Genomic DNA, 12,625 nt, shown 5'->3' on the forward strand with positions numbered 1-12,625 from the left:
ACACACAGTATGATAATAAATGCTAGAGATAATAAAAGTTAGAAGTAGAATGAGGCCAGATTGAGGATTGTGTGGAAATTCTTCTGTGCAGGTAAACCTTAATTCTGTGTATGCGCAGACATCATAGATGTGTTTGTGTGGTGAAGTGATGGGGAGACACTTATATCCCCTGATGAACTTGGAGGAAGTGTGTAGAAGTACGGAGTGAGTGGAGGTGGCATCAGGGAAATTTAAAAGGATGCCCTGAGCTCCATGAGGTGGGACGATGAAAGCAAGTGTGAGTGTGAATGCCATGATGGGAGGATGAGGAATATGCAATAAAGGAAATGAATAAAGAGGATTTATTCCATGGAGTGGGGAGGAGGAGGGAAAAGTCAAGCATGATGTACTGGGAGAGTGGGAGAATTTTTGTTGGATTGACATAAATGAAGGAGTCAGGAGGGATCCTGTGTGTGAGGGGGTGAGTGGAGGCCTTGGTGAGAGATTTATGAGACAGACACTCATTTTGGTGTTGGAGAAAGCATCTGGGCGTTTAGGGGAAAGGGCAGGAGATAAACATAGACTTGAGGGTGAGCTGCATCAGCCTTCTAATGATTGTAATTAGAAATTACAAGCCCTTAGATGGAAAAAGCCATAGAAATGTACAGTTGGTGAGCACCAAACTGACCAGATTCTCATAGCATGCAGCGGGAGTGTTTGGAGAAATCTCCCCAGGAATGCAGACAAGCAATAAGAGATCAGAGGCAACTCAAGACAGAAGCACAGGATAGAGTCAAGAGTTTGAAGGAGCAAATACTGGACACTGTTAAAAGTTAAATAGTGGAAATCAAATGAAAGCCTGTATATTTGCTACCAGAAAATTACCAGTGACCTTTAAGAGTATAATTTCCACGTTTTAGTGAAAACCTCATTTAGTGAAAACCATTAGGTGAAAACCTCACTTTTATGGCTCAAGGGATGAGCTCTGTGATAAAATAATTCCAAATAGTGGACACCAATCATTTGAGAACTCTGGATGTGAAAGAGGAAATAATTAGAATGATAGATAGCAAAGATTCCTCTCCCGGTACTGAGAGGTTGTATATTTTTTTCTTTAATGAGGGCAAAGTGGTCAATGAGAGGCAAGAGAAACAAAAGAAACCCCAGGATGGCAAAGAGGATAAAAGAAGGAATAAGATTCTTATTGAAAGAGATAGTTGAAAAGGAAATAAAAGAGGTAGAGAGTATGAAATCAAAGATTAGATCAGTTATCATCACCAAATAATGGATATCTCCCCTGATTCAGTGGGAATCCATTATATCCACTATACGATCCATTAGTATAGGAAAGTTGGATCTTTCTCTTGTTTTGTACACCCCAAGGAAAAGAAAGTTGGGGGATGGACAGGCATGGTGTAATAGTGAAAATGAGTCGATTGTATAAAAAAATTTTTAAAGTTTGAACAGTTTCTGTTAAATGGACATCAAATGTTCAAAATTGATATTGTAACATATAGATCTACTTTAAAAGCCTTTCTGGGATGAAGGAAAGCACAAAAGAAGCTGCCTTCCAGCATACATCTACATATATTCTTACATATATTATACTCCACCTTGATCAATGATGAAGGCTCCTTAAACATTTGTTTCCTTTCCTCTTATGTAAATAGAAAGTCAAACATCCACACTGTCATTTCCTTTATTCTGAGCCCATATGCAAAAGATAGAATCTTAAGAACATCAAGTTGAGAAGAAAAATAGAAAAGGACAAGATATGATCACACTTCCTTTTCCCTTCCTCTCCCACAAAAGGCTGAAGAGATCAAGGCTCTAAAAAAGACAAAAGGTCCCAGGTCCTCAACCTGACAGTCATCCTGAAGCCCTCAGTTCTCTCGTAGAATGTCTCCAATTTCATTAAAATCTGAGTTTGTGGAGGTTATACATGGGAAACTCCTTTGCTATTCTATGTACTCTAAGGCAGAGGTCATGTTACTACTAATACTCAGACTACTATAGTACTATGAATACCAGTACAGTCTAGAAAGTACTTTCTCTACAGTTACCTACTTTACTGCTTGAAAGTACTTGTGAGTTGTATAATACTGTCCTGTTTCATATGTAAAAGTTTGTCACTGAACCACAATAACAAAGCTACTAAGAAAGTTAGGTTTCAAACCTACCGTCTCTGATTCTAGAACTTTCCACAAGGCCCTGCTTCTTCCCAAAGCGTGAGTGCTTGCCTCTTGTAATATAGTTATTCGTTTTATCATGATGAGGCTAGTCCAACCAGATTGTTTTTTCATTGTTTGTCATTTTACCTATTACTGTCACCTACCAAGCTCCCTTCACTCTCAGTCTGAAGTAAGTTGGTAAGATGCGAGCTCCTAGAATTGCACTGCGTTATCTCCAGGCTTTACCTGGGTCATCCTGAGACCACCTCATGTACTTATAAAGGTGCTACCCTGACTCTGATGCAGAATAGAAATAATACATGTTGGGATAGACTCTGTCATCTTGGCCAGCAAATGGTCTGAAACATCTGGTAAAACAATATGTGTTTGTAAGAAGTTATTTTTATGATTCTTTGATTCATTGGTTTTTGTTGTTTCTGATTCTCTCTGCAGATTAATAATCTTGAGATTTTTTAATGGGAACAGGTAACCAGACTTGGGTGAGAGAGTTTGTTCTCCTTGGCCTGTCCAGTGACTGGGACACACAGGTCTCCCTCTTTGTCCTCCTCTTGATCACATACATGGTGACAGTGCTGGGAAACTTCCTCATCGTTCTTCTCATCAGACTGGACGGCCGACTCCACACTCCCATGTATTTCTTTCTCATCAACCTCTCCCTCGTTGATGTCTCTTATGCCACAAGCATCGTTCCTCAGATGTTGGCACATCTTCTTGTAGCCCATAAAGCAATCCCATTTGTGAGCTGTGCCGCCCAGTTATTCTTCTCCCTGGGCTTGGGTGGGATTGAGTTTGTTCTACTGGCGGTGATGGCCTATGACCGCTATGTGGCTGTGTGTGACCCCCTGCGATACTCGGTCATCATGCACGGAGGGCTCTGTACTAGGTTGGCCATCACCTCCTGGGTCAGTGGCTCTATGAACTCTCTCATGCAGACTGTCATCACATTTCAGCTGCCCATGTGCACAAACAAGTACATTGATCACATATCCTGCGAACTCCTAGCTGTGGTCAGACTGGCTTGTGTGGATACTTCCTCCAACGAGATTGCAATCATGGTTTCTAGCATTGTTCTGCTGATGGCACCTTTCTGCCTGGTTCTCCTGTCCTACATCCAGATCATCTCCACTATCCTAAAGATCCAGTCCACAGAGGGAAGAAAGAAAGCCTTCCACACCTGTGCCTCTCACCTCACAGTGGTTGTCCTGTGCTATGGTATGGCGATTTTCACTTACATCCAGCCCCGCTCCAGCCCCTCTGTCCTTCAGGAGAAGTTGATCTCTCTCTTCTATGCTGTTTTGACACCCATGCTGAACCCCATGATTTATAGTGTAAGGAATAAGGAGGTGAAGGGAGCCTGGCAGAAACTATTAGGGCAATTAACTGGAATAACTTCAAAACTAGCAACTTGATGAATCTTGAACATCACTTAGAGAAAAGAACTTTCCCTGTACTTTCTCCCACTTAAATCCGATATGGCAGGCATCACCTGGATTGCCCTGGCAACCAGGAAGGAGATGACGACACATGTACTGGTGGTGCTGGGTAGGAGGCTGGAGGTTGGATTGGGGTGTGGGATGTGGGAATATTTTTAAGTCACAGCAGCATGTTCAGTGGAGATGAGCCCTGCTGTAATAGAACTTCCTACACTTTCTCTATCTCCATTCATATGGCCTAAGAGTACTAAGAAAAAAGGCATTGTTTTGATTGTCACATTGTTTCTAATCTTGGACCTATTTGTGGATCTTACTTTGGACCACTGGTTCTTATTCATTCAAATTTGCGCAGGGTTATAGTGCTTCCATTGGGAACAAAAGCATTTTCATATTTTAGACTCAGAATACTGCACAGCATATGTATCCACATCTAGTAACTGTGTGAGTCACTCTTCTGAGGACAGAGATGCTATCAAGGCTGTGAAGATGTCTGTGTGCTGGACCTGCTACCTGTGCACATAGCATCTTCTCTCAGTGATGAAGATACCTCAAGACAAAAGCATCAATTGAAGGTCTTGTTTTCTAGTGATGAGAATGTATACTACTGGCCAAGGAAAAGCCTGTTTGGGGCACTACTTGACAGCCTACAATTTGAGAAGAATTTTACTGAATATGTAAGAGGTACAATTGAAATGTTAAAACTGTCTATCTTTGAAAAATCCCTAACCTCTTTCTGAGACTTTAAAAGCAATAAACAAATAAGATTGGAATTAACATATAAAATATAAAAGATATAGTCAGTCTTAGAAAGGACCAATTCCTGAGCCAAAGCCATTGAAAAACAAGACAGTTTTAATACGTGTTTTGGGAATCAGGATAGTTGGGTCAACTGTGCAATGTCCCCCCTCTAGTCTCTGTCTGAACACTTTCTCCGATCCCTCCTCCCACACACAACAGGGCCCTAGCTGATCTTTGTAAACTAGTGAGGTAGACTATCTGGGACAAGACCTCATCTCTGAGAAAACACCTAAGTAAGAAACAAAGTGGGGGAGAAATATTGTACAATAGGCAAGGAAGGGGAAAGAGGATAAAGAATGGATAGCAGCTCATCTCCTCACTCCCTTGAAGAAATCTCAATGACTTTTTTTTCCTGTGTCTTGTGTAAGTCAGGGGATTCACAGTTCTTCCATTTGATAACATGTTATCACACGTTCTCAGTGTTCAAGTAGGATTGAAGCTTCATATAATCCAAAGCTCATTTGACATTTTACATCTACCTAAAAGTAATCAATCCTAAATTTTTCAAAGTTGGCATGTGTCCCAGTAGTACTGGGCTAAATTTGTCTTGTTGGGTATTCAGATATATCAGTGGAATATCAACTGTGTATCAGTGACAGTGAATCATTGAGACACAGTAGTCAATATGAATCAGTCCTGACAGTATAATGGCATAGCAAGGATGACAGTGAAGCAATTAAAATGCAGGGTGAGGGCATCCTGGGTGGCTCGGTGGTTTAGCGCTGCCTTCGGCCCAGGGTGTGATCCTGGAGACCCAGGATCGAGTCCCATGTTGGGTTCCCTGCATGGAGCCTGCTTCTCCCTCTGCCTGTGTCTGTGCCTTTCTCTGTCTCTAATGAATAAATAAATAAAATCTTTAAAAAAATAAATAAAATGCAGGGTGAGAAGATTCACAGAGGATAAGACTTCGGGCGTGATTGCAGAAGTCTCCCTGCATGAAAGGGTCAGAAAATGTCTTGTTGGGGGCCATGAAAGTGAGAACAAGTGATCCAAATAACAAGCAATCCAAGCAAAGGAACATTTTGTGAATTGTGATGAGCTGGGAGAGAGCACAAAAATCCAAAAACATCCCAAACTGGGCATATATAGGGCAGAGAGGATGAGGAAGTAGTGGAGATGAGGCAGGTGGTATACAAGGGCCAGGTGTTGGAGGGCACCGAATGCCAAATTCAAGCCAATAAATATTTCTAAAGCAGCAGTAGCTTGATAAAACTTACAGTCCTGAGATCCTTTTTGGCAAACATGTCAGAGGAAGAAGAGATTGGAGAGAGGAGACTAACTAGGGGCTGCTCCACAATCACTATTGAGACATTAGAGGAATCTGAATTAAGATGGTGGCAATAGGGATAGAAAAAAGTCAAGTCCTGTGATTTAAAAGATATTTCAGGGGAATACTTTGTCTTCTCTCCGTTTGAAATTCCCATGTGGATCTCATTTGTCTTCTAAAATATCAATATCCTGTCTAATATTCTGTAAATTATGGAGTTAGTTGAAAAATTGACCACAATGAACACATCCTCTATACAGTGTAGGAGAAAGATATAAAATAAGAAGGAAATTAGTCAAATATATACAGGACACTTTAAGGAGGAGAATATATGATGGTACTATACCTCATTTCTGGGACTGGTGTGTGGTTTCAGTATGACTTTTCTCCACCTCCCATCCTGTGATCCCTTTGCTCTCACTCAGCCACTTAGCTTCTTTGGGTTTACCTGAAAAGTTTTCCTGATCTTCACTTCTCAGGAAGCAGAAATGTTGAGAGTGGGCCTCAGATGCGTAGAAACAGATGAGTGTAATTTTATATTTTATGTGTTAAATTTCTACTTTAATCTTTTTCATTTTATAGATTTTTTTCCCCCCAGGACTGCCTTTTCTCAGAAATTTAAATTCTCACTAAGTAATATAGGTGGATATCTGGAGACCACAGACATTCCTCATTAGTAACTGTTTGTGAATGACATTCTCAGTATAAGAAAGGAAAGTACTGTTGATTCAAGGGCAAAATAAGATGATGTTGGAAACAATAAAGCCATTAAATACAACTTTTAAAAAAATTGGACACTGAAGCATATTTGAGAATTATAGTCTTGTTCATTACTTAATAACCATGAAAATATCATTGAGGTATTTTGTAAAAAAACTAATGTATATTACAGTTTGTTCACATAAGAATCCAAATAAAATCCGTAATTGCCAATGTCTACTATGTCTCTGAAAACCTGCTTAATCTATAGGTTTGCCTTCAATTTCCTTTTTTCCCCTTGGAATTATCTGTTAAATAAAACAGGGTTGTATTTCCCAGCTGGATTCCCGCGCAGCTTGAATTTTTTGATGACATCCCCAGAGTGTAGTTTTGCATATTCTATTGACCCTGACTTCTTGCTTGTCCTAGCCTTCTCTTCTTCTCTTCCCTTCCCTCCCCCCTCCCCTCCCCTCCCCTCCCCTCCCTCCCTTCTCCTCTTCTCTTCTCTTCTCTTCTCTTCTCTTCTCTTCTCTTCTCTTCTCTCCTTTCAATCTCTCTCTCTCTCTTTTAAGATTTATTTATTTGAGAGAGAGAGAGAGGATGAGCCAGAAGAGGGAGAAGCAGACTGGGCTTAATCCTGGGACTCTGAGATCATGACTTAACCTGAAGGCCGAGGCTTAACTGATTGAGCCACCCAGACACCCTTGTTTCAGCTTTATAAGGGGACTTCCACTCCTTGGCTTATGCCCCTTTCTTTAACTCTGAAGGTCAGCACAGCACCTTTGGACCTCTCTCTGACTCTGATTTGGCTTCCATCTCTTTCTCCTGACTCTGAACCTTTCTCCTTGTTCCTATATTGACCCTTGTCTGGGATCACACATATTATCCAGGACAGTCTCCTCACTTAAAGATCCTTAATATAAATGCATATGTAGGTTTCTTTTAACATGAAAGGCAGGTTCTGGATATGAATATAAATAACATTCACAGGTTCTAGAGAATAGGACATGGGCATCTTTAGGGGGTCGGTACTCTGGCTACCAAAGAGCCTATTCAGATTAGCCACTTAGTTTTGTTTTTTTTCCCCCACATGACCCTAAAATCTTTACTAGCTCCCTTACTTCCTGGTGTGATACAACATGACACTCCCATCTTATACCTTTCTTGCCTTATAATTGAAATTATTTTTCCAAGAAGCACAGATTCCTTTTGATGGGAAATGGAATGTAAAGAACACAGTCTGAGTACTGTATTCTACTGGAGGTTTAAGGTTGGTTCTGCTCTTGGTAAGGTGTATAGTCAGTACTGTTAGTAATTGAGCTGGTATTGGTTAAATAAAATCCAATCTGTTGAACCCATAGGTAGTCATCATCCTTGTCACCATGAACACTGGTATGCTTGGGAAATGAGGCTGATTGGCTTCAGAAGTATGCCAGTATTCTTGTCCACATGGAAACGGAGAACTTCCTTTCTCACCAGAAATCCTATGGAACATGCATGAATTTACTCCTATTTCTTCCTTAAAGCCTTGTGTCCCAATCCTCTAAATGTTGTCTTTTATATCAAAGTAAGATTATGCATGGCCTTTAAATTAGTGTGTATCCTGGTTTCCAGTTATTCTCCTTCCATGTAAAGTTATAGTGAAATGTACTGTATAAAATTCTCCTCTTTAGGAAGAACACTTTCTCCATGGTCTTTCAGGACCATACCTTCTCAGTGAAATAGTCATAGGGATTACATAGGAGGGCATATTATGAGTTAAAGATTCAGTGGCAGGATGACAAGAACAGACATGGTGGACGTATTAACCAATTGTTTGTGACAGTTTGTTTGAGTCTTCAGGATATGCTCAGGCCTAGTCTCACACATACTACTTTATGATTTGTTCCTCAAAGCAGGTTTTGATGGACAACTCCAGGTTCATGGTGACCTGTTTCCCATGGCCAGGCATTCCCATGGTCTACTAGGGCCCAATAGCAAGTAAGAGTTTTTCTCAAAAGAACAGGTAACCTGATAAAGAGGCATTTTCTTACCTCAAAACCCCATGGACCAGCACTTTGATTCTCCAGTCAAGTCTTTCCATAGGCTCTATTCATCATTTCAATCTGCCATAGATATTTCAAAGACCAGTGAGAACAAAAGGTCATAAGTACCAAGTAGGAGATTGTTTATACTGTAGATGAAATATCTAGAGAGTTTCTTTTGGGTTACTCTTGAAGTTGACATTCATGATACCCTAACCCGATTTGCCTTGTAATGGGTAAACCCCAAATGGACAAATATGGAAACACTGAGTCTTGAAGAACAACAGGTGCAGATAAAGAGTAGATTGCACTGGTTTATCATGATAGAAGCTTCAAGGCTGGATACCTAGACATTAGGCCTTGATGACATAGTTTATTGATTAGAGAGGTTATTTCCTTATATGTACAATGTTGTGGATATTGACTTAATGTTCCACTGTATGGGTTACAAGGGTCACTGTCTTACAAAGAGTTTCCATATGAAGTATAACCCGTTCTCTGCCTGCTTCTAAAAATATTCTTTGGGGGGGGGCCTGGATGGCTCATTAAGTTAAGCATCTGACTCTTGATTTTGGCTCAGGTCATAATCTCAGGGTCATGAGATTGAATGCTCTGTCCTGGGTATGGAGACCTGCTTAGGATTCTCTTTCTGTGTTTCCCTCTGCATACCCCCTCCTCCTCCTTCTCGCTGCTCCCACCCTCCACTCTTGCTCATCCTCTCTCTTTCCCTCTGCCCCCCCTACCGCTCTTGCTCATGCTCTCTCTCTCTCTCTCAAAAAAAAAAAATTCTTTTTTTAAAAAATATTTTACTTGAGAGAGAGAGAGAGCAAGAGAAAGCATGGGGTAGGGGGTTGGAGAGAGAGAAGCCAGTCCCCTCCCTGAGCAAGGATCTCTGAGCAGTGATTCTGACGTCTGGCTCAATCCTAGGACTCTGGGATGGTGACCTGAGCCGAAGGCAGACACTTAACTGACTGAGCCACCCAGGTGCCCCTAAAAATATTCTTTATACTACTTAATTCCTGGATCAAGAGCAAACCAGCTTTAAAAGTAGGCTAGATCTCAAATCTGGGTCAGATTCTTTGGTCTGTTCTGTTGAGGCTGAAGACCACGTGCTGCTACTGGGTCCTTTCTGAGAGACACTGAGGGGAGGGAATGATCAAGCTACCCGCTCCTCAGTGCATACTCATTAGCATGATCTCAGACTTCTTACTATCAAGCGTTTTCTTTTATGGGGCTTAAGCATTCTAAATATCCCTTTTAAATTATAGAGTTCTGAAATAAACACATGATCTCAAATGTAGCCTAATCAAGTCGGAAGAAACTGGCCTAGTTGCTCATAAAAACATTTCCTCTGACTTCTCAGTGAGGTGAACTAGGGAACCAAGTTCTAACTTCTGAAATGTAGAGGCCAAGAAAGAAAATATGCCACTTCTGGGCCTGGCCTGCTGAAATCTCCCAGCCACTGGCCTCCATTATTCATTGTTTTGCTCTGAAGCCCCCTGTATATGGATCCAGCATGGGACTCTGGGAGCTCAGAGGGCAGAGGAAGCCTGGATTCTGAATCACTGCCTGGAGGAGAGATACCCAGAAGAGCCATCCCCACCAGTGTCACCCACATGGGAATTTGTATAAATAAGAAATAAATTTTATTGTGTTAAGCCATGCTTCTTTGGGAACTGTTTGTTTCAGCATTTAACCCATTTTGAATAGTACAATGAGATTATTATTTTAATATGATCATTTCACAAATATCCTGTATACATCGAATTAGTACCCTGCTACTTATAACTAATGAATGATCTTTGCCTTCAAGCAGCTCATAATCCAATTTATTTCCAGGAATTTAGACTTTCTCATAATTATTACAAATGTGTTTAAGATTGCTTTGGCTTTTTAAGTTTTAAATAGATACAAAGTATTGAAATGTGATAATTGAAAGTTTCACATCCTTATATAAACTGATGTTGAACCAACAGTCCAAATTCCTCACTATTTGATTTTTTTTGTGCCTAAGTGCTATGTTAAGATTAATAAATAATAAAAGCTAATTCCTTATTTTAGTTTTTACTGAAGCATAATTTACATATAGTAAATTCATTCTTTCTTTTTGTGCAGAGTTCTATGAGTTTTAAAAATGTATACAATCATATAAGCGCCACCACAATCAAGACAGAAATTTTCATCAACCAAACATATTCTTGTGCCCCTTTTTCGTCAAACTATTTTCTGAACACCATTGATGGTCAACCACCAATCAGATTTCTCTATTTGTCTATTGCAAATTATATTTCATGTAAATTTATTTATTTATTTATTTATTTATTTATTTATTTATTTATTTATTTATTTATTTATTTATTTATGATAGTCATACAGAGAGAGAGAGAGAGGCAGAGACATAGGCAGAGGGAGAAGCAGGCTCCATGCACCGGGAGCCCGACGTGGAGTTCGATCCCGGGTCTCCAGGATCGCGCCCTGGGCCAAAGGCAGGAGCCAAACCGCTGCGCCACCCAGAGATCCCACAAAATATATTTCATGTAAATGAAATCAGTAGGACACAGCCTTTGAGTCTGACTTCTTTTCCTTAGCATAAAGCATTTGAGATGCATTCATGTTTTTTTGTTACAGTAGTCCATTCTTTTTATTTGTGGAGTAATAGTTTAATTGTATGGGTGTACCACATACGTTGGTTTACTTTTTAAAGTGCATCTGGACTGTTTCTAACTTGGGGGAATTATGAACAAAAAGTATTGTAAACATTCAAGTACAGATTTTTGGGTGAACGTAAATGAATTCAATTGGGTGAAAAGAAATCCTACGTGGGAGTTCTATGGCTGTTATGATAAGAGCAAGTTTTATCTCATAAGAAATTGCCAAACTTTTAAAATATGGTAGCACCATTTGCATTTACACAAGCAATAGTGAGAGGTTCAGTTTTTCCATATGTTTGCCAGTGCTGACTAGTGTCAGTTACTATTATTTTTTTAGATTAGTAATTTTGAAAGGTGGGTAGTAACATTTCACTGTGGCTTTAATTTGCATTTCTTTGAGAACTAATTATGTTGAATATCTTCTTTTGCTCCAGTGTTTTTGCCACACTTTGTTGTTTATTTTCTTACTATTTTTAAAATTTAAATTCCATTAGCCAACATATAGTATATCATTAGTCTCAGATGTAGTGTTCAATAATTTATCAGTTGCATATAGCACCTAGTGCTCATCACGTTACATGCCCTCCTTAATGTCCATCACTCAGTTACCCCATCCCCCCACCTCTGCTCCAGCAACCCTGTTTCTTTCCTATATAGTTAAGACTCTCTCATGCTTTTTCTCCCTCTCTGATGACTTCCCATTCAGTTTCCCTTCCCTTCCCCATGATCTTCTGTGTTTCCTGTATTTCACATATGAGTGAAACCATATGTTGTCTTTCTCTGACTGACTTATTTCGCTCAGCATAATAACCTTCAGTCCCATCCACATCAGTGCAAATGATAAGTATTCATCCTTTCTGATGGCTGAGTAACATTCCATTGTATATATACTACACATCTTTATCCACTCATCTCGATGCACATCTGGGCTCTTTCCATAGTTTGGCTATTGTGGACATTGCTGCTTTGAACATTGGGGTGCAGCTGCCCTTGCAGATCACTACATTTGTATCCTGGGGTACAATATCTAGTAGTGTAATTGCTGGGTCGTAGGGTGGCTCTATTTTTAACTTCTTGAGGACTTCCATAATGTTTTCCAGATTGGCTGTACCAGCTTGCAACAGTGCAAGAAGTTTCCCCTTTCTCCTCATCCTCACCAACATTTATTGTTTCCTGTCTTGTTAATGTTCCCCATTCTCACTGGTGTGAGGTGGTATCTCATTGTGGTTTTGATTTGTATTTACCTGATGCTGAGTGATGTTGAGCGTCTTATCATGTATCTGTTAGCCATCTGCTATGTCTTCTTTGGGAAAATGTCTGTTCATGTCTTCTGCCTGTTACTTAACTGGATTATTCATTAATTATTTCTTGGGTGTTCAGTTTGATAGATTCTTTATAGATTTTGGATACTAACCCTTTATTAGATATGTGATTCCCATTCTGTTGATTGTCTTTCAGTTTTGTTACTTCCTTCTCTGTGCAGAAGCTTTTTATCTTGATGAAGTCCCAATATTTTAGTTTTGCTTTTGTTTTTCATGCCTCCAGAGATGTATCTAGTAAGAAGTTACTAGGGCTGATGTCA

At 40.0% G+C, this 12,625-nt stretch overlaps 1 protein-coding gene across 1 annotated transcript; it reads left to right on the forward strand.

The window, feature by feature from the left end:
- The first annotated feature begins 2,626 nt into the window (after positions 1–2,626).
- LOC129516074 (olfactory receptor-like protein OLF3) lies at positions 2,627–3,580 on the forward strand. Its single transcript, XM_055335425.1, has one exon. It carries the CDS (start codon positions 2,627–2,629, stop codon positions 3,578–3,580), a length of 954 nt encoding a protein of 317 aa, XP_055191400.1.
- The last annotated feature ends 9,045 nt before the right edge of the window (positions 3,581–12,625 follow it).

This window comes from Nyctereutes procyonoides, unplaced genomic scaffold (genome assembly GCF_905146905.1).
Source record: "Nyctereutes procyonoides isolate TBG_1078 unplaced genomic scaffold, NYPRO_anot_genome, whole genome shotgun sequence".
Classification (NCBI taxonomy): domain Eukaryota; kingdom Metazoa; phylum Chordata; class Mammalia; order Carnivora; family Canidae; genus Nyctereutes; species Nyctereutes procyonoides.